Genomic DNA, 22,776 nt, shown 5'->3' on the forward strand with positions numbered 1-22,776 from the left:
GGTGCTGTTTCTTGAGCTTACGTTGAACTTGACTGGATTACTGCACTAAACTGAGGACAGAAAGATTGGAGTGGAGAATTAAATAACAGGTGACTGGAAATTTAAGATCATGTTTGCAAATAAGCAAATATACACTTTGGTTTTGACTTGTACAAAAACATTGGGGCTCATTTCCAGCTGGGTTCTTTTGATGGAAAATGACTACCTTATTTAGGATGAAGATGAGGAAAAATTTCATTCCTCAAAGGACTGTGAATCTTTGAAATTCTCTACCCCAGAGGGTTGTGGTCGTTTCATCGTTGAACACATTTAAGGCTGGGATAGACAGAGTTTTGGTGTCTCAGGGAATCGAGGTGTTGGGGATTGGGCAGGAAGTGAAGCCCAGGATCAGCCATGCTCATATTGAATGGCGGAGCAGGCTCAATGGGCTGACTGGTCTACTCCTGCTCTCATTTCTTGTGTTTGTGCACTGAACAGAAGTGTGTCATCAAGCAATCCCCCAATCTGTGTTTAGTATCCAAGGGAGACCACACTATGAGCAGTGAATTTGCTTTTATTTAGTATATTGTATTCACTGCTCATAGTGTGGTCTCCTTTGGAAACTAAACACAGATTGGGGGATTGCTTGATGACACACTTCTGTTCAGTACACAAACACAAGAAATAAGAGCAGGAGTAGACCATTCAGCCCACTGAGCCTGCTCCGCCATTCAATATGAGCATGGCTGATCCTGGGCTTCACTTCCTGCCCGATCCCCAACCCCTCGATTCCCTGAGACACCAAAACTCTGTCTATCCCAGCCTTAAATGTGTTCAGCGATGGAACAACCACAACCATCTGGGTAGAGAATTTCAAAGATTTACAGTCCTTTGAGGAATGAAATTTTTTCTCATCTTCATCCTAAAAATTTTGCTTTACTGTTTTAACTTTCCAAAGTGATAACTTTCACACTTTCCTACATTATATTCCATCTTCCATGTTGTTGCACACTCATTTAATGTGTTTATATCTCCTCATCCTCCTCACTGTGAACTTTCTCACCTAACTTTGTATTGTCAGCAACTTGGATACATTACATTCAATCCACTCGTCTAAATCATTGAGATAGATTATAAATAGCAGAGGTCCAAGTACCCACTAGTTACAGCCTGCCAACCCAAAATATGACCTGTTTATTCCTACTCTGTTTTCTGCCCACTGTAAAGTGCTGGAACTCAGATGAAACATCTTTCATTTAGAATCATCTATGAATAATATTTTCCATTCTTACTGTTATACGAGTAGACCCCCGTTTAGTCTTTGTGCCCCTGATTTCTTCCCAGCTCGATACATTATTTCTTTGCATGAAGATTCACAGCCTGTCTGATCATTTTTAAAGGCCTTTTTTGACATTATTTGGCTTTGTGGAGCATTTGAGCCTGTAATTATCCCTGCCCTAGGCCTGTTGCAGCAATGCATATTTCCATTCATGAGTTGGTTCCAATTTGTGCCACATATCTGATGCTGAGTGGTCTGTTTTTGTACTGCTGTATGTGGTGTACCTGTTAGAGTTAATGTGTTGAATCAATGGGTGTGCCACTTGAATTTTGTTAAATTTTGTATCAGCTTGATTGAAGTTCATAAGAACATAAGAAATAGGAGCAGGAGAAGGCCATAAATACATAGCTGCTCCGCCATTCAATACAATCATGGCTGATCTTGGGCATCAGCACCACTTTCCTGCCTGCTCTTCGTATCCCTTGATTCACTGAGAGATCAAAGGTCAGTCTATCTCGGCCATAAATATATTCGTGACATCAGCAGTCTCAATTTCTCTGCTCCTCTCACCCATTCTAACCTGTCTCTTTCGGAACTTGCCGAACTCTCAGGTCCAACCCTGACTTTGTCATCAAACCTGCTGACAAGGGTGGTGCTGTTGTTGTCTGGCGCACTGACCTCTACCTCGCGGAGGCTGAGCGTCAACTCGCAGTCACTTCCTCCTACATCCCCCTGGACCATGACCCCACCACTGAACATCAAGCCATTCTTTCCAGGACTGTCACTGACCTCATCTCCTCTGGAGATTTTCCCTCCACAGCTTCCAACCTCATAGTCTCCCAACCTCAGACGGCCCACTTCTACCTCCTACCCAAAATCCACAAACAGGACTGTCCCGGCAGACCGATCGTGTCAGCCTGTTCCTGCTCCACGGAACTCATTTCTTGCTATCTTGACTCCATTCTCTCTTCCCTTGTCCAGTCTCTTCCCACCTACATCTGCGATTCCTCTGACACCCTACATCATATCAACAATTTCCAGTTCCCTGGCCCCAACCGCCTCCTCTTCACCATGGACGTCCAATCCCTCTACACCTCCAACCCCCACAGGGATGGTCTCATGGCTCTCCGCTTCTTCCTTGAACAGAGGCCCGAACAATCCCCATCCATCACTACTCTGCTCCGCCTGGCTGAACTTTTTCTCACACTGAACAATTTCTCTTTTAACTCCTCTCACTTCCTCCAAATAAAAGGTGTGGCTGTGGGTACCTGCATGGGCCCCAGCTATGCCTGTCTCTTTATGGAGTATGTGGAACATTCCTTGTTCCAGTCTTACTCAGGCCCCCCCACCCCCGACAACTCTTTCTCCGGTACATCGATGATTGCTTCGGTGCTGCTTCATGCTCTCATCTGGACCTGGAAAAATGTATTAATTTTGCTTCCAATTTCCACCCCGCCATCATTTTCACATGGTCCATCACTGACACTTCCCTTCCATTCCTTGACCTCTCTGTCTCAATTTCTGGTGATAGATTGTCCACCAATATTCATTACAAACATACTGACTCCCACAGCTACCTCGACTACAGCTCCTCACACCCCGCTTCCTGTAGGAACTCCATCCCATTCTCACAGTTCCTTCGCCTCCGTTGTATGTGTTCTGATGATGCCACTTTCAAAAACAGTTCCTCTGACATGTCTTCCTTAACCGAGGTTTTCCACCCATGGTGGTTGACAGGGCCCTCAACCGTGTCCGGCCCATCTCCCGCGCATCCGCCCTCACACCTTCCTCTCCCTCCCAGAGCCATGATAGTGTCCCCCTTGTCCTCACTTATCACCCCACCAGCCTCCGCATTCAAAGGATCATCCTCCGCCATTTCCACCAACTCCACCATGATGCCACCACCAAACACATCTTCCCTTCACCCCCCCGGCGGCATTCCACAGGGATCATTCCCTTCGGGGCACCCTGGTCCACTCCTCCATCACCCCCTACACCTCAACCCCCTCCCACGGCACCTTCCCATGCAACCACAGAAGGTGCAACACCTCCCCCTTTACTTCCCCCCTCCTCACCGTTCAAGGGCCCAAACACTCCTTTCAAGTGAAGCAGCATTTCACTTGCACTTCCCTCAATTTAGTCTACTGCATTCGCTGCTCCCAATGCAGTCTCCTCTACATTGGAGAGACCAAATGCAGACTGGGTGACCACTTTGCGGAACGCCTTTGGTCTGTCCGCAAGCATGACCCAGACCTCCCTGTCGCTTGCCATTTCAACACACCACCCTGCTCTCATGCCCACATGTCTGTCCTTGGCCTGCTGCATTGTTCCAGTGAAGCTCAACGCAAACTGGAAGAACAGCATCTCATCTTCCGACTAGGCACCTTACAGCCTTTTGGACTTAATATTGAGTTCAACAACTTCAGATCATGAACTCTCTCCTCCATCCCCGCCCCCTTTCTGATCCTCCCTTTTCCAATAATTTATAATATTTTTATTTTTTATATGTATTTTTCTTTTCCCACCTATTTCCATTATTTTTAAATGTATTTCCATCTATTATTTTATCTCTACCTTTTAGCCTATTTTGATCCCTTCACCCCCACCCCACTCCCACTGGGCTATCTGTTACTTGCTCGTCCTGCTTTCTACCCTTAATGTCATTATTAGCACATTCCTCAGCTAATATGACCACCGTCAGCACCCCTTTGTTCTTTTGTCTATGACATCTTTGGCAATCTCTTCTTTGCCTCCTCGTTGGCTATCTATCCAACTTTACCTGTCCCATCCCCCTCAACCAGCTAAAATTCCATCTCATTTCCATATTTCTTAGTTCTGATGAAGAGTCATACAGACTTGAAACGTTAACTGTATTCCTCTCTGCAGATGCTGTCAGACCTGCTGAGTTTTTCCAGCTATTTTTGTTTTTGTTTCAGATTTCCAGCATCCGCAGTACTTTGCTTTTTATTTTTATAAATATTTTCAATGTTGGAGTATCCACAACCCTCTGGGGTAGAGAATTTCAAAGGTTCACAACCCTTTGAGTGAAGAAATTTCTCTTTGTCTCAATCCTAAATGATTGGCCCCCTTATCGGATTCCCCATCCAATGGAAACAAATTCTGTGTCTACCCTGTCAAACCCCTTCAGATTCTTGTATGTTTTAATGAAATTACCTCTCATTTTTCTAACATAGACCTAATTTACTCAGCCTTGCAACATAGGTCAACCTTCTCATCTGAGGGACCAATTGAGTGAACCCTTGCTCTACTGCCTCCAAGGCAAGTAAATACATAGACCAAAACTGCACACAGTATTCCAGATAGGATCTCACCATGGTGAGATACCAGTGAGAAAGAAAAATTCTTAAGGGAAGGAGGCACCATCCTTGGCTAACTAAGTAAGTTAAAGGTAGTATTAAATTGAAAGAAAAAGTATATAATTGCCCAAAGATGAGTGGTAGATCAGTAGATTGGATAGAAGAGAAAGAACAGCAGAGTATGACTAAAAGATTAATAAGGAGAGAGAAATTAGAGTACGAGAGAAAACTAGCTAGCTATAAGAAAAGATAAGATTTTCTACAAGTATTTAAAAAGAGAAGAGTAACGTGAGTGCTGGTTCTCTAGAGAGTGAGAATGGGGAATTAGTAATGGAAAATGACGGATGAACTGAACAGATATTTTGTGTCTGTCTTCACTGTAGAGGATACAAATAACATCCCAGAAATAACTGTGAATCAGGAGGTGAAAGGGAGGGAGGAATTTAAAACAATTACAATCACCAGGGAAAGGGTACTAGAAAGGGTATTAAAAATTATCAGAACTAAAAGCTGACAAGTTCCCCAGGTCCTAGTGGACTTCAACCTAGAGTCTTAATGGAAGTGGCTGCTGAGATAGTAGATGTATTGGTTTTATTTTTTCCTAAATTCCCTAGGTTCTGAAAAAGTCCATCAGATGTGAATGTGACTCCTCTATTCAAGAAAGGAGGGAGACAGAAAGCTGGAAACTACAGGCCAGTTAGCTTGACATCTGATATGGTGAACTTGCTGCAATTTATTATTAAGGAGGTTATCGTGGGCACTTAGAAAACCTCAATGTAATCAAGCAGAGTCAATATGGTTTTGTGAAAGGGAAATCATGTTTGACTAATTTATTGGAGTTCTTTGAAGTAACAAGCAACCTGGATAAAAGAGATCCTGGATGTGTTGTACTTAGATTTACAGAAGGCATTTGACAAGGTGCCATATCAAAGATTACTATGCAAAATAGGAGCTCATAGTGTCAGGGATGACATATAAGCATGGATAGAGGATTGGTTAGCTAACAAGAAACAGAGAGCAGGCATAAATGGGTCATGTTTGGGTTGGCAATATGTGATTAGTTGGGTGCCATGGGGATCAGTGCTGTGGCCTTAACTATTTACAATTTAAATCAATGACTTGGATGAAGGGACCGAAGGTAGGGTTGCTAAATTTGCTGATGACACAAAGGTAGGAAAGTAAATTGTGAAGAGGACATAAATAGGTTAAGTGAGTGAGCAAAAATGGAGAAGAATGTGGGGAAATGTGAACTTGTTCACTTTGGCAGGAAGAATAGAAAAGCAGCATATTATTTAAATGGAGAGAGATAGTAGAATTCTGAGGTACAGAAGGATCTGGGTGTCCTGTTGCAGGAATCACAAACAGTTGGTCTGCAGGTGCAGCAAGTGGAAGGCAAATGGAATGATCATTGCAAGGGGAATGGAATATAAAAGTTGGGGCGTATTGCTACAGTTGTACAGGGCATTGGTGAGACTACATCTGGACTACTGTATACATTTTTGGTCTCCTTACTTAGGATATAAATGTATTAAAAGCAGTTCAGAGAAGGTTCACTCGACTGATACCTGGGATGGGGGAGTTATCTTGTGAGGAAAGGTTGGACAGGCTGGGCCTGTATCCATTGGAGTTTAGGAGGTGATCTTATTGAAACATAAAATCCTGAGGGGACTTGACAGGGTAGATGCTGAAAGGATGTTTCTCCTTGTGGGAGAGACAAGAACAAGGACACAATTTAAAAATAAGGGGTCTCATTTAATGCAGGGCCATGAATTTTTGGAGCTCTCTTCCATGGAGAGTGGTGGAGTCAGGGTCATTGAATCTTTTTAAGGCAGGGGTGGATAGATAGATTCCTGACTAACAAGGGAGTCAAACATTATCGGGAGTAGGCAGAATGTGGAGTTGAAGCCACATCATGATCTTATTGAATGGTGGAGAATGCTTGAGGGGCCGAATGACCTACTCCTGCTCCTAATTCTTGTGTTCATAGCCCAATTTAGAATTGTAACAAGTCTTCTTTATTCTTGTACTCCAACCCCATTGCATTTAAGGCCAACATGCCATTTGCGTTCCTAAATGCTTGCTGTACTTGCATGCTAACTTTCTGTGGTCCTCGTATGAGTACGCCCAAGACCCTCTGAACATTTACACATTTCATCCCTTTTTAAAAAAATAAATCTGCTTTACTATTCTTACTTCAATAATTCCATATGTTGTGTTTATTTAGTTGTTGCCATGTTATTGCAGTTCCTATTGTCAATGTGTGGAATCTCTATCTTTGTAGAAGGTGCATCAAAACAAACACAATGTGGGATGTTGGTTGGAGATCTCAATCAAAAGTTGCAGTTTGAGTCATTCGAGCACTTGAATGGAATGCATCAGCATGAAGGTTATTGGAGGAAGTGATGAAAGTATTTTGCCTTGCATGATTGTCGGACCTCCCAAAGTGCCTCACAGAATTTTGATGTGTAGTCACTGTTGTAATGTAGGGAAACATGGCAGCCAGATTCTGCAAATAGCTATGAAATTAGTGATCAGGTTTGGTGATGCTGGTTGAGGTATGGATGGATGGAATGGATAATGTGTAGGACTTCATAGTGCCGTGGGACCTTTGCATCCATGTGAGAGGGCATCTAGCAGCTCAATTTATCTTCTCAAAAGACTGCATACCTTACTGCTACTACCTCATTGTTGCTACACTGAAGTGTCAGCTAAGAAAATTTGTTCCCCTGACCTTCTGAATCAGGCAAGATGGCTAAAGTGGGACAGAGCTGCTACCTTGATTTTATGGGTTAAAATCTCAGTTATATCATGTTATGGACAGGAGGGGGTTAATTTGACCAGCACTAATTTCTCCTCTCACCACCTTAAGCAGAATGCTGTTTTGATTTGTTTCCCTCACAGAATCACACAGTGCAGAAGAGGCTCTTCGGCCCATCGAGTCTGCACCAACCCGTGAGAAACACCTGACCTACCTACCTAATCCCATTTACCAGCACTTGGCCTTCAATGTTATGACGTGCCAAGTGCTCATTCAGGTACTTTTTAAAGAATGTCAGGCAACCCGCCTCCACCACCCTCCCAAGCAGTGGATTCCAGACCGTCACCACCCTCTGGGTAAAAAAGTTTTCCCTCACATCCCCCACTAAACCTCCTGCCCCTCACCTTGAACTTATGTGCCCTTGTGACTGACCCTTCAACTAAGGGGAACAGCTGCTCCCTATCCACCCTGTTCATGCCCCTGATAATCTTGTACACCTCGATCAGGTCGCCCCTCAGTCTTCTCTGCTTCAACGAAAACAACCCAAGTCTATCCAACCTCTCTTCATAACTTAAATGTTTCATCCCAGGCAACATCCTGGTGAATCTCCTCTGCACCCCATCTAGTGCAATCACATCCTTCCTATAATGTGGTGACCAGAACTGCACATAGTACTCCAGCTGTGGTCTCACCAAGGTTCTATACAACTCCAACATGACCTCCCTACTTTTGTAATCTATGCTACGATTGATAAAGGCAAGTGTCTCATACGCCTTTTTCACCACCCCACTAACATGCCCCTCCACCTTCAGAGACCTATGGACACACACACCAAGGTCCCTTTGTTCCTCAGAACTCCCTAGTGTCATGCCATTCATTGAATACTTCCTTGTCAAATGACTCCTTCCAAAGTGTATCACCTCACACTTTTCAGGGTTAAATTCCATCTGCCACTTATCTGCCCATTTGACCATCCCATTTATATCTTCCTGTAGCCCAAGACACTCAACCTCACTGTTAACCACCCGGCCAATCTTTGTGTCATCCGCAAACTTACTAATCCTACCCCCCACATAGTCATCTATGTCATTTACATAGATGACAAATAATAGGGGACCCAGCCCAGATCCCTGTGGTACGCCACTGGACACTGGCTTCCAGTCACTAAAGCATCCTTCTGACATCACCCTCTGTCTCTTACAACTAAGCCAATTTTGAATCCACCCTATCAAATTACCCTGTATCCCATGTGCTTTTCCCTTCTTTATAAGTCTCCCATGTGGGACCTTGTCAAAGGCTTTGCTGAAATCCCATATAAACTACATCAACTACACTACCCTCATCTACACACCTGGTCACCTCTTTAAAAAAATTGACTCCACTTTATAAGACAAGGTGTATTTCCCAACTCCTGGCTTTTCGTGTGATCCAAGTTTCTATTAATAACCCCACAGCAAACTCAAGATAGGATGAACTCAAAGGGTTAGTTTATTTGCACACACTCATACAACGGGAGAGTTACAACATCACCTCCACACTTGGACAGTAAAGAGAGGGACAGAGAAAAGAAGGATTTAAAGTACAGAGAAAATAAATATTGGTTCACATGGGTTCCAGGGTCCAGAATCAAAGTCCAATGAGGCATTCTTCTGGGAGGTTGGCGGGCTGAAAACTAATATTGTAGAATTCACTTCTCCAGTGGCATTAGTTTCACACGATGAGATAGGCATGGAAAGACGAATCAGTCTTGTAGGCGATGGTAAAGAGCTTTCAACAGAAGCAGGAGATGAGACCAGGTATCCAACCTGGGTAAATTTCCTCCCGTGTGGCCTGCCAGTCAGATGTTAAAGCAGCAGACTGAGGCTATACAGCTCAGCAAGGCAATATCACTTGTCCCATGAGCCAGAGGCCTAGGTCACATGACCTCCATCTCTCTACCAGGTCTTCAACAAAGGATGTGTATCCATCGTCTAGAATTCAGCTGGGTCTCAAAGGCTGCTAAATGTCCCAACCATTATGAGTTGAAAGGAATGCTTGAAGGGCCTTTTGTCTTAGCAGTCCCCCTGTCTTCTGCTGGCAAGCCTGGGTTATCAAATGCAAACAGTCTTTTTATAGCTCTCTTTGAAGTTGGGCTGTGTAATCCCCAGGGGATCGTTAGTGGCTCCTCTGAGATAACAAGGTGTGAGTTTCCCAAAACTGCGAAGTGACTTCTTTTGTTGTGGGGTCACAGACAGACATAGGTTCAGCCATTTTAAAGATCATATTCAGCCAAAGTATAGTTTTAAAATTTAGAAATAGCAATGAGTATGTATATTTTATAAAAGAAATGTACAGTGTGAGGTCATAATCCAAAAGGAAAATTAAAGTGCTTTATTAATCCTTAACATAATAATTGAGACAAACTTTGTATCACTTTTCTATTTGTGGTGTCCCCAAAAATAAGAACTTGTTATATTCACAGAATCTCACAGTGCAGAAGAGGCCCTTCGGCCCATCGAGTCTGCACTGATACGTGAGAAACACCTGACCTACCTACCTAATCCCATTTACCAGCACTTGGCCCATAGCCTTCAATGTTATGACGTGCCAAGTGCTCATCCAGGTACTTTTTAAAGGATGTGAGGCAACCCGCCTTCACCACCCTCCCAAGCAGTGCATTCCAGACTGTCACCACCCTCTGGGTAAAAATGTTTTTCCTCACATCCCCCCTAAACCTCGTGCTCTTCACCTTGAACTTATGCCCCCTTTGTGACTGACCCTTCAACTAAGGGGAACAGCTGCTCCCTATCCACCCAAAATCTATTTAAAATATATATATTTCCAATTTGGTGTTTTGAAGACTTGCAAGAATATCACTTTAAAAAAAAAACTGTTATCTAGGGCCGTGTGTCACTGACATTTGTTGCCCTGAGAAGATTGTGGTGGTGAACCTTCCCCTTGAACCCTTGCAGTTGAAGAAACTGTCACAGTTGAGAGGCGGGTCAGGTGAAGGCTCAACTATCTTAATATGAGACTGGAGGGACACAGGCCAGAATATGTGAGGGCAGCAGGTTTCTTTTCCCTAAAGGAGATTGGAAAACCTGTTTCTTTCTCCACAACAGAAAGAGAAAATTGAGTGATGTGTATAACAACCAGCTGATCCACTCCAATCAGTTTTCAATGAAATTTTAAAACTGCCCTAAGAGGTCAAAGCACATCAAGATTTGTTGCACCAAGCAAACATCAATAGCAAATATTTTTGTTTAAAATTACAGTCTGAAGTTTTTGGCAGTTGGAATTTGCAGTAGCTACAGTTCCCTGCAATACTGGTGCTGAATTTGAATGTGTATGGTCCTGTTTTACTCACACAGCTCAGCTGGAAGATGCAGCGAAGAGATGGTCACTTTCAGGACCTGAAGCTGGCTCACAGTTGAAGAAGGTGGATGACCTAGTAAGAAGACTGGACTTCACCTCAGTAAAAGCTATTAAAGCAATGAAAGTGAATGACCCTATGTATTTCAATGGTAAACTTTAATTACTTGATCTCTGCCACAATTTGACAGTAATTTCCATCAATCTTAAGTAAAATTCACAAATTTGCACTGTAATTCTTACTAAAGCAATCAAGAACAAAATGAAAGCACTTTCACTCCCCGCAATATTGCAAATAATTTGCAAAAAATTTACAAATATTTTATGTGACACTGGTTGCAGTATCAATGAGATATGCTAATTTAGTCTAATGTCTATAGTTTCTATGCTCAGCAGCTTGAGCAGCATTTGTGGGAAGAGATGGAGCTGATGGGCTGAACTTTCCCAGGCCGAGGAGTCAGTTTTGCTGTTGAGAGGTGGAAGATTTGAGTCCCACCTGTCAGGTCAACTCCACATCTCCCTGTCTCCAAACACATTTCCTGGAGGCAAGTTCCCAGGGGTAAAGGCTGCCTGCAAGGTAGTAATGGAAAGCCAATTAAGCCCTAATTTTTGACATTGCAGTCAGGGCTACCATGTCCTGCACCTCCACTTCAGGAATCTGCCTGTCCTCCCTAATTGCATGGCAGGCACAGCAGTTTGTTAATTAGCCACGTTACATAAAATTAGTCTGTCAGGAACGCATCCAAATTGCATAGGGTCAGAATCCAGAAACCATCCTGACATTGAGTTCCAGATGTCCCATGGAAAGATTCAGCCCAATATTTCATATCAATGAGTTTTAATCTAATGTTAAATGATCAATCTTCTTAAACATTACAACAGTAACCACACTCAAAGTAACTAATTGGCCATAACTTGCTTTGGGATGTATTAAGCAAGGTCGTTCCTTCTTAATTCTGGGCTACTTGCAATCATGTCTATTTTTGAGAATATATTATTTTCTTTGCACAGAAGCTTTACACAGTGCTATTATTAAGGATGCTAATTAAGACATTGGACAGGGCATAAAGGATATCAACATGGAGGTACAGTGGGGAGAAGTTGTTTCATGTGGCAAAAGAAGTAGCATTACAGAAATGAATTTCTCCCCAATATTGTCAAGGATTAAGAACAGAAAGATTATGCTGTTCACTTGGCTGGTCACAAAAATAATAAACAATAATAAAAAATAATTAATAACTAAACAGTCACTCCATCAAATACCCATCCAATTCCAATTTTTCCCCACAATTTGTTAATTTCATGCATTTACTACATTCGGAGGGCGGACCCCGGGTCTTAAAAAAAAAATTAACAGTGGCGTCACGGTAAATCTGTGACCTGATTGGCTGGTAGGGAATCTACACTGAATTTGAAATTAAAACATTGTTAAATTAATTAAACCAAATAAATTAATTACTTAATTAGTAAGTAGAGGGTATCTAGACCAGAATCAGGGGATTACTGTTCTTAGAATATAGCATTTATAGTAGAAATCTAGCCCTAGGGAACGTATAGTTAATAAGGAGTCAATAAGCAGTTATTAGATTTAAATTAATTTATTAAATAGTTCTAGAAATGGCAGTTGCTGGGGTGAAGTGCTTCACCTGTGGGATGTGGGAAATCTGTGACGCTTCAAGTGTCCCGGACAACTACATCTGCAGGACGTGTACCCAATTGCAGCTCCTCACAGACCGCATGGATAGGTTGGAGCAGCAGTTGGATACACTTAAGAGCATTCAGGTGGCGGAAAGCGTCATTGACAGGAGTTTTGCAGACATGGTCACACCCAAGGTACAGACAGAAAGATGGGTGACCACTAGAAGGGGCAGGCAGTCAGTGCAGAAATCCTCTGTGACTGTCCCCCTCTCTGACAGGTATACCGTTTTAGATACTGTTGGGGGGGATGGCCTATCAGGGGAAAACAACAGCAGTAGCCAGAGCAGTGGCACCACGGCTGTCTCTGTTCTTCAGCAGGGGGGGGTCAAAGCACAGAAGAGCAATCGTCATAGGGGACTCTATAGTCAGGGGCTCAGATAGGCGCTTCTGTGGTCGTGAAAGAGACACCAGGATGGTATGTTGCCTCCCTGGTGTCAGGGTCCAGGATGTCTCTGATCGGGTATGGGACATTCTGAAGGGGGAGGGAGAATGGCCAGAGGTCGTGGTACACATTGGTACTAACGACATAGGCAGGAAGAGTGACGAGGTCCTGCAGCGGGAGTTCAGGGAATTAGGCAGAAAAATTTAAAAAACAGGACCTCTAGGGTTGTAATCTCAGGATTACTCCCTGTGCCACGTGCCAGTGAGGCTAGAAATAGGGAGATAATGCAGCTAAACACGTGGCTGAACAGATGGTGTAGGAGGGAGGGTTTCCGATATCTGGATCATTGGGATCTCTTCTGGGGCAGGTGGGACCTGTACAAGAAGGACGGGTTGCATCTAAACTGGAGAGGCACCAATATTCTGGCTGCGAGGTTTGCTCGTGTCACTCGGGAGCGTTTAAACTAGTATGGCAGAGCAATAGGTCAGCAGGTGAAATAAATGACTGGGAACTAGTGAATATGGCCAGGAGGACTAAGAGGAAGGGCAGGCAGGGAGAAATTACTGAACACAATGAGACTGGGGGTCTGAAATGCATTTGTTTCAATGCAAGAAGTATAACAGGCAAGGCAGATGAGCTTAGAGCTTGGATTAGTACTTGGGACTATGATGTTAGTGCTATTACAGAGACTTGGTTGAGGATGGACAGGATTGGCAGATAAACGTTCCAGGATTTAGATGTTTCAGGCAGGATAGAGAGGGATGTAGAAGAGGTGGGGGAGTTGCACTGCTGGTTAAGGAGAATATCACAGCTGTACGATAGGAGGACACCTCAGAGGGCTTATGCAGCGAGGCAATATGGGTAGAGCTCCGGAATTGGAAGGGTGCCAGTCACAATGTTGGGGGTTTACTATAGGCCTCCCAATTGCTGGCAGGACATTGAGGAACAGTTATGTAGACAGATTTTGGAAAGATGTAAAAGCAATAGGGTTGTTGTGGAGGGTGATTTTAACTTTCCCTATATTGACTGGGAATCACTTAGTGCTAGGGGTTTGGATGGTGCAGAATTTGTAAGGTGCATCCAGGAGGGCTTCCTGAGACAATAGGTAGATAGTCTAACTAGGGAAGGGGCAATACTGGACCTGGTATTAGGGAATGAACCCGGCCAGGTGGTCGAAGTTTCAGTAGGGGAGCACTTTGGGGAAAAGTGACCATAATTCAGTAAGTTTCAAGGTACTGGTGGATAAAGATAACAGGAGTCCTCAGGTTAAGGTGCTTAATTGGGGGAAGGCTAATTATAACAATATTAGGCAGAAACTGGGGAATCTAGACTGGAGGCGGATGTTTGAGGGCAAATCAACAGCTGAAATGTGGGGGGGCTTTCAAACGTCAGTTGGTAAGAATTCAGGACCACCATGTTCCTGCTAGGATGAAGGATAAGTATGGCAAGTTTGAGGAACCTTGGATAACGAAGGATATTGTGAGATTAGTCAAAAAGAAAAGGGAAGCATTCGTGAGGGCTAGAAGGCTGGGAACAGATGAAGCCCATGGAGAATATAAAGAAAGTAGGAAGAAACTTAAGCAAGGAGTCAGGAGGGCTAAAAGGGGTCATGAAAAGTCATTGGCAACCAGGATTAAGGAAAATCCCAAGGCCTTTTATACGTATGTAAAAAGCAAGAGGGTAGCCAGGGAAAGGGTAGGCCCACTCAGGGACAGAGGTGGGAATCTGTGTGTGGAGCCAGAAGAAATGGGAGAGATACTAAATGACTACTTCTCATCAGTATTCAGCAAATAGAAGGACTTAGCAGTCGATTTGTCTAGGGAAGAGTGTGTAGATAGCCTGGATCATGTTGAGATCAAAAAAGAGGAGGTGTTAGGCGTCTTGAAGAATATTAAGGTGGATACCTCCCCAGGGCCAGATGGGATCTACCCCAGAGTACTGAGGGAGGCAAGGGAGGAGATTGCTGGGGCCTTGGCAGAAATCTTTGTATCCTCACTAGCTACGGGTGAGGTCCCAGAGGACTGGAGAATGGCCAATGTTGTTTCATTGTTTAAGAAGGGTAGCAGGGATAATCCAGGAAATTACAGGCTGGTGAGCCTTACATCAGTGGTAGGGAAATTATTGGAGAAGCTTCTTTGTGACAGGATTTACTACCATTTGGAAGCAAATGGACGTATTAGTGAGAGGCAGCATGGTTTTGTGAAGGGGAGGTCATGTCTCACTAACTTGATCGAGTTTTTCGGGGAAGTGACAAAGATGATCGATGGAAGGGCAGTGGATGTTATCTACATGGATTTCAGTAAGGCCTTTGACAAGGTCCCTCATGGCAGACTGGTACAGAAGGTAAAGTCGCATGGGATCAGAAGTGAGCTGGCAAGATGGATACAGAATTGGCTTGGTCATAGAAGACAGGGGCTAGCAGTGGAAGGGTGCTTTTCTGAATGGAGAGCTGGTGTTCTGCAGGGATCAGTGCTGGGACCTTTGCTGTTTGTAGCATACGTAAATGATTTGGAGGAAAATGTAACTGGGCTAATTAGTAAGTTTGCAGACGACACTAAGGTTGGAGGAGTTGCAGATAGTGAAGAGGATTGTCAAAGGATACAACGGGATATAGATCAGTTGGAGACTTGGGCGGAGAAATGGCAGATGGAGTTTAATCCGGACAAATGCGAGGTAATGTATTTTGGAAGGTCTAATACAGGTAGTAATTATACAGTAAATGGCAGAACCCTTAAGTGCATTGACGGGCAGAGGGATCTGGGTGTACAGGTCCACAGGTCACTGAAAGTGGTAACGCAGGTGGATAAGGTAGTCAGGAAGGCATATGGCATGCTTGCCTTCATCGGCAAGGTTATTGAGTATAAAAGCTGGGAAGTCATGTTGCAGCTGTATAGAACTTTGGTTAGGCCACACTTGGAATATTGCGTGCAATTCTGGTCGCCACATTACCAGAAGGATATGGAGACATTGGAGAGGGTGCAGAGGAGGTTTACCAGGATGCGCCTGGTTTGGAGGTTATTAGCTATGAGGAGAGGTTGGAGAAATTCGGATTGTTCTCACTAGAGCGACGGAGATTGAGGGGCGACTTGATAGAAGTTTACAAAATTATGAGTGGCATGGACAGAGTAGATAGTAATAAGCTTTTTCCCAGGGTGGAAGAGTCAATTACTAGGGGACATAGATTTAAAGTGAGAGGAGAAAACTATAGAGGAGATGTGTGGGGCAAGTTTTTTACGCAGAGGGTAGTCAGTGTCTGGAATTCGCTGCCAGAGGAGGTAGTGGAAGCAGATATGATAGTGGTGTTTAACAGGCAGCTTGACAAATACATGAATAGGATGGGAATAGAGGGATACGGACCCGGGAAGTGCAAAATGTTTTAGTTTGACAGGCAATATGGTCGGCACAGTCTTGGAGGGTCGAAGGGCCTGTTCCTGTGCTGTACTTTTCTTTATTCCATATAAAGTAATTATATCAAAGTTACTTTAGGGGCTTTCCTCTTTTTTTGAGCCAGTGTCCTGATTTTAAACGTTTCTTAGGCTTGTAAGAATTCTATGGGTCCAATTTAGCTATTGCCCTAAGATCATTCAACAACAACTTATACTTGTATAGCACCTTTAAAGTAGCAAAACATCCCAAGGTACTTCCAAGGAGCATTGTTAGACAAAGTTTGACACTAAGCCACCTTAGAGATATTAGACCAAGTGATTAAAAGCTTAGTCAAAGAGGTAGGTTTTAAGGAATGTCTTAAATGGGGAAAGTAGGATATGGAGGCTGAGGGAATTCCAGAGCTTGTGGCCTAGGCCACCAGCAGTGGAGTGATTCAAATTGAGAATGCTCAAGAGGTTAAAATTAGAGGAGCTCCTGAGGACACTGGGCTGGAGGAAGTTATACAGACCATGAGAGTGATTGGGGATGGGGATCGGGATCAGAGATGGAATGTGAGAGTTGTAATTTGGGAGTTAGAGTTTGTGTTATGTGCAGATGTGTTTTTAAAAAAAATGTTAGCTTATTGCACCTGGAGGAAATATGCCTGACTCCTCCTAGCCCATGAGTAGTACTGTAAATGCATATCACATGAATTTGGCCTTTTTCACCTTTTACAAAACCTCATTAGAAACTTTTCTTGACCAACTTGCTTTCTGAGAGTGAATTGGTTTCCCATCATTGACCTGCTTCCATTTAAACTTGGATGTGGATGGGCTGGAGAGAGTTTAGAGTCTGGTTAGAGATTTCTAAAATGTTTACTTCCCAACTGTTTGACCTTGAGGATAATATTGCCTTTGTCAATTTGTGGTTTGTCCCTCTAGCTATATAGCCTCAAAATCCTTTTAGCTTTCATTTGCAGTCAGACATTTTGCTTTCGCTTACCTATGCACATTAATTCCTAATCCTCCCATGTCCTGTCCTGTATCCAAGAACCATTTAGTTTCCCTTCTAACCTCCATGAAGAGGGAGAATTTAGAGTATCAGAAAAAACTAGCAAGAAATATAACAACAGACAAAAGGAAGAGAGTAGCTAAAGTGTTATCCTTTAGAGGGTAAGACTAGGGAATTAATAATGGTAAACAAGGAAATAACAAAGACTTTGAGCAAGTATTTTGTATCCATCTTCTTGCAGAAAACACCCCAAAAGGACAGAAAATCAAGAGGCGAAAGGGAGGGAGGAATTTTAAATAATTGGGATTGCTGGAGAAAAGTTTTTTTTTAAAAATTCATTCATGGCAAATAGGCATCTCTAGCTAGGCCAGCATTTATTGCCCATCCCTAGTTGCCCTTGACCACCACCACCCCAAGGGCAATTAGGGATGGACAATAAATGCTGGCCTAACCATCCTGTAAATGAATAAAAAAACCATGCCCAAATAGTGGAAGGGAGTTATAAGAGCAAACATGGTGGAAAATTTGAGCGCAAAAACAGTAGGGCAGTAATCATTGGAGACTTCAACTACCCTAATATCAACTGGGATATGAACAGTGTGAAGAGCACAGAGGGAACAAAATTCTTGAACTGCCTTCAGGAGAACTTTTTCAGCTAGCTGTAACAAGCCCAATGAGAGTGGCACAATTCTAGATTCAATCTTAGGAAATGGAGCTGGGCAAGTGGATGAAGTAGCAGTGGGGGACCATTTTGGAGATGATGATCATAATACAGTTAGATATAGCATTATAATGGAAAATGACAAAGATAGAACATGAATAAAAGTTCCAAATTGGGGGAAGACAAATTTTACAAAGTTGAGAGGTGAACTGGTGAAAGTGGACTGAATACAGCTACTAGAAGGGAAAATGGTGTCAAATCAGTGGGAAGTATTCAAAAGCGAGATTCTACCGGCACAGTGTAGACATGTTCCCACAAAGAAAAAGGGTGGTACTGCCAAATCTAGAGCCCCCTGGTTATCCAGAAGCATACAGGCCAAGATAAAGCAGAAAAAGAAAGCTTATGGCAGTCACAAAAACTTCATACTGTAGAAAGCCTAGAGGAGTATAGAAAGTACAGGAGTGAAGTAAAAAAAGAAATTATGAAAGCAAAGAGAGGATACGAAAACATATTGGCAGGTAAAATCAAAGGAAACCCAAATATATTTTACCAGTACAGTAAGAGCAAGAGAATAACTAATGAAAAAATAGGGCCTATCAGAGATGTACATGGAAACTTGTGTGATGATGCTGAAGATGTGGGCAGGGTTCTCAATGAGTACTTTGTCTCTGTCTTCACTAAGGAGAGGGATGAAGCAGACATTCTAGTTAATGAGGAGGAGTGTGAAACATTAGATACAATAAGCACAGTGAGAGAGGATGTACTGGAGAGATTGACATCCTTGAAGGCGGATAAATCACCAGGACCGGATGGATTGTATCTCAGGCTGTTAAAGGAAGCCAGGAAGAAAATAACGGATGCCCTGAGAATTTTCCAATCCTCACTAGATGCAGGCGAGGTCCCAGAGGATTGGAGGTCTCTGAATTTTGTACCAATATTTAAAAAAGGTGAGAGGGATAGGCCAGAAAATTATAGGCTACTCAGTCTGATTTTGGTGTTGGGCAAATTATTGGTATCAATTCTGAGAGACAGGATAAACTGTCATGTAGAAAGGAACGGATTGATCAGGGATAATCAGCATGGTTTTGTGAGGGGAAGATTGTGTCTTACTAATTTAATCAAATTTTTTGAGGGGAAGGTAGTGAGTTGGATCAGAATTGGTTCAGTGACAGGAAGCAAAGTGTAATGGTCGATGGATGTTTATGTGAATGGAAAGCAGTTTCCAGTGGTGTTCTACGGGGCTGTTGGGGCTCTTGCTGTTTGTTGTGTATATTAATGATTTGGACTAAAATGTGGGAGGCATGATTGTGAAATTGGCAGGTGACACAAAAATTGGCCATGTAGTTGATAGGGTATCTGTTGTCTCCAGAATTATATCAATGGTTTGGTTAAGTGGATGGAAAAGTGGCAAATGGAATTCAATCCAAAAAAATGTGAGGTAATGCATTTGGGGAGGGCAAACAAAGCGAGAGAATCCTCAATAAACTGGAGGATATTGAGAGCAGCGGAGGAAGTGAGAGACCTTGGAGTGCAAGTCCAGAGGTCCCTGAAAGTGGCAGGACAGGTGGACGAGGTGGTCAAGAAAGCATTTGGAATGCATTCCTTTATTGGACAAAGTATTGAATACAAAAGCAGGGATGTAATGATGGAACTGTATAAAACGCTGGTTAGGTCATAGCTGGAATTTTGTGTACAGTTCTGGTCATCATATTACAGAAAGGACAGAATTGCTCTGGAGAGAGTCCAGAGGAGATTTACAAGAATGTTACCAGGGCTTGAAAATTGCAGTTATGAGAAAAGATTGGATAGGCTGGCGTTGTTTTCCTTAGAACAGAGGAGGCTGAGGGGTGACCTAATTGAGATGTATAAAATTATGAGGGGCCTAGATAGGGTAGACAGGAAAAACTTGTTTTCTCCCTAACTGAGGGGTCAATTACCAGGTGGCATAGAACTAAGGGGATTGGTAGAAGGATTAGAGGGGACATGAGGAAAATCTTTTTCACCCAGAGGGTGGTGGGTATCTGGAATTCACTGCCTAAGTTGGTGGTTGAGGCTGAAACGCTCAATTCATTTAAACAGTACCTGGATCTGCATCTGAACCTGCAAGGCTATGGACCAGGGGCTGGAACGTGGGATTAAAATGCGCGACTAGTTTCTTTTTTCTCTTTTTTTTGGCCAGTGCAGACACGATGGGCTGAATGGCCTCTTTCTGCAATGTAACTTTTCTATGGTTCTAAGTTTTGAGCAAGATGCATAGAGCCTGCAAAGGAATATAGATAGGTTAAATGGGAAAAATTTGGCAAATGGAGTATAATGCAGAGAAATGTGTGGTTTCCACTTTCAGAGGAAGAATAGAAAAGCAGAATATTATTTAAATGGAAAGAGACTGCAGAATTCTGCAGTACAGAGGGATCTGGGTGCCCTTGTAAATGAATCACAGAAAAACTAGCACACAGGTGCAGCAAGTAATTAGGAAGGCAAATGGCCTTTATCACAAGGGGATTGGAGTATAAGTAGGGAAGTCTTGCCACAACTAAGCAGGGTATTGGTGAAACCACACCTAGAGGACTGTGTACAGTTTTGGTCTCCTTACTTAAGGAGGGAGATACTTGCATTAGAAACAGTTCAGAGAAGATTCACTTGGCTGATTCCTGGAATGAAGTGGTTGTCTTGTGAGGGAAAGGTTGAGCAGGTTAGGCCTATACTCATTGGAGTTTAGAAGGATGAGAAGTGATCTTATTGATTTTGAGGGGGCTTGACGGGGTCGATGCTGGGAGGATATTTCCTCTCGGGGGAGAGAATCTAGAACTAGGGGGCACAGTTTTAAAAATAAGGGGTCTCAATTAAAATGGAGATGAGGAGGAATTTCTTCTTTCAGAATGGTGAGCTTAGACTATGCACCAACCTTAAGGCAGTCAACAAAGCTATTATTCCAGACAAGTATCCATTTCTATGAACCGAGAACTATTGGCACCATTTCATGACTCCACATTATTCACAAAGCTCTAATGTGATGGAGATATCTTCAGATACCTGTAAGGGAAAAATCAATATCTTACAGCTTTTGTTACTCGTAGAGGTATTGCAGGGCTGCAGAATGCGTGTTGCAGGATGCCCTATGGACTATGTTCAACATGTAGTGCCATCCAGAAGATTGTTTCACCAGCCTTGTCAGATGTTGAGGGACGCTCCACTTACTGGATGACATCGTTGTCCATGGAACAGACAAAGCTGAACATGATTAAACTCCTTCGAGTTATCAACAGTCACAGATTGCAACTCTTTTTGAGTACAATCACAGTTCTTGGTTTCCGGGAGTGGGACATGAACCCACAACCCTCTGATTCAAAGGCGAGGGTGCTATGAACTGAGCCACAGCTGACACCTCCTCATTTGACTTGTACAACACAATTTGATACTCATCAAGGACAATGTACATTTGCAGCACCTGTGATTGACTTTCTAGGATACAGAGTGACAGCAGCTGGAGTAAAACCTGCACAGAACAACATCAAAGCCATTCATGCATTTCCAACACCATCTAATGTGAAAGAGTTGGCATTGTTCCTTCGTACTACCAACTTGTATCACAAATTCATTCCTAAGTAAGCAGAAGCCAGGGTCTCTTCAGAAACTTCACAAAAGATGCAGGTTGGGAATGGACACTCGCCAACAAACAGGGTTTAAAACCTTAAAAGGTGAAGATAGCATCTTCGTTAGTCCTCGCAATCTCATCTTGTCCATTGCTCCATTCACCACCCACACATGCCACGCATCCTTGTCATCTGCCCTGGCATGCACCTTGCTCACTCTCTTTCTATCTGTCTTTATGCAGGATAAGATCGCACACAATAAAAGGGAGAGGTCCCAGACCGGGGGTGGAGTGCCCGACATCAAAGTCCTCACAGAATTAGAGAATTGAGCGATCAACCTGGCCGGAGAGGACGTTGACTGTGCCTGAACTGAGTGAGGTTGGCAGCAAACACCCAAGTGAGGATCCTGCACCAGCTCATCCGTCAGACAACCATACTAGAAGTGTTTTGTCCTCTTTTAGAGTCCCCTACCATACACTCACCTTTCTCTCATAGGCGCATTTGGAAAGCGCCCGACAGCATCCACAAAGCCTCATCTACAGTCCCGAGGACACCATGGATGAGGAACCAGAGGAGAACACCATAGAAAACCCATCACGGCGCTCATCCACACCCTCCAGTAAGACCCAGCTCTAGAGCAGGCTCGAGGTCGTGATCTGGTGAGCACAGCGCACAATGTCCGCAGCAGGAGGAGGCAGGGACATCTGAGGACACTGGCACTCGGAGGACTGCTGGAGGCAAGGATTCTGCTGAGTCCGAGTCAGATGACAAGCCTCTTGACTCGGTCCTAAATCAGTTGCTGGAGCTGCAGCAACAATCACTGGAACATCAGGAAGGGATGTCCGCTGCATTCCTCAGATTGCAAGGCACAATGGAGGAGTTCATCCACCTTCAGTCTGAGGTGATAGCGCCAGCATGCTAATGTACCGAGGTCAACACTGGCAGTTTGGCGGCTGCTGTGGAGACCTTGGTCCAGGACATCGGTCCTGCACTGCTGCAGGAGCAGCACTCTATTGCTGTAGCCATCAGTGGCTACATGGGGTGGAGGGTGGGGCAGGGCACCTAGATCTCCCTCCAGCTGCCTCCTCTTCTCAAGTCAGGCAGGGGCATCCATAGGGAGAAGGACCAGCAGATGGACACCCTGGGGCCATCTGCTCAGGGGACTCCCCAGCTGATCCCAGTCTCCTCTTCCTGTGACCTCATCACCTACAGTTCTGCAGGCCGAGGAGGGTACACCTGCCCCATAGCAGGACACTCAAAGCAGGCCAGAGCCTCTCAGAACGCCCACCAAGGTCATCACAGACAACTGTGCACAGTAGTCAGCAGGCTACCACCACCTCCATCATGGATGTCGGGGGGTGTAACCAGATGTAGTGGTGAG

At 43.8% G+C, this 22,776-nt stretch overlaps 1 protein-coding gene across 3 annotated transcripts in view; it reads left to right on the forward strand.

Annotated features, from left to right (window-relative positions):
• The window catches only part of c15h16orf89 (chromosome 15 C16orf89 homolog), a 68,761-nt gene that overhangs the window by 2,023 nt on the left and 43,962 nt on the right, over window positions 1-22,776 (forward strand). For all 3 annotated transcript variants that reach the window (XM_078558313.1, XM_078558314.1, XM_078558316.1), the window contains exon 3: window positions 10,684-10,836. In XM_078558313.1, the coding sequence (XP_078414439.1) occupies window positions 10,684-10,836 (153 nt within the window). The remainder of the gene's footprint in view (window positions 1-10,683; window positions 10,837-22,776) is intronic.

This window comes from Cetorhinus maximus, chromosome 15 (genome assembly GCF_964194155.1).
Source record: "Cetorhinus maximus chromosome 15, sCetMax3.hap1.1, whole genome shotgun sequence".
NCBI lineage: Eukaryota > Metazoa > Chordata > Chondrichthyes > Lamniformes > Cetorhinidae > Cetorhinus > Cetorhinus maximus.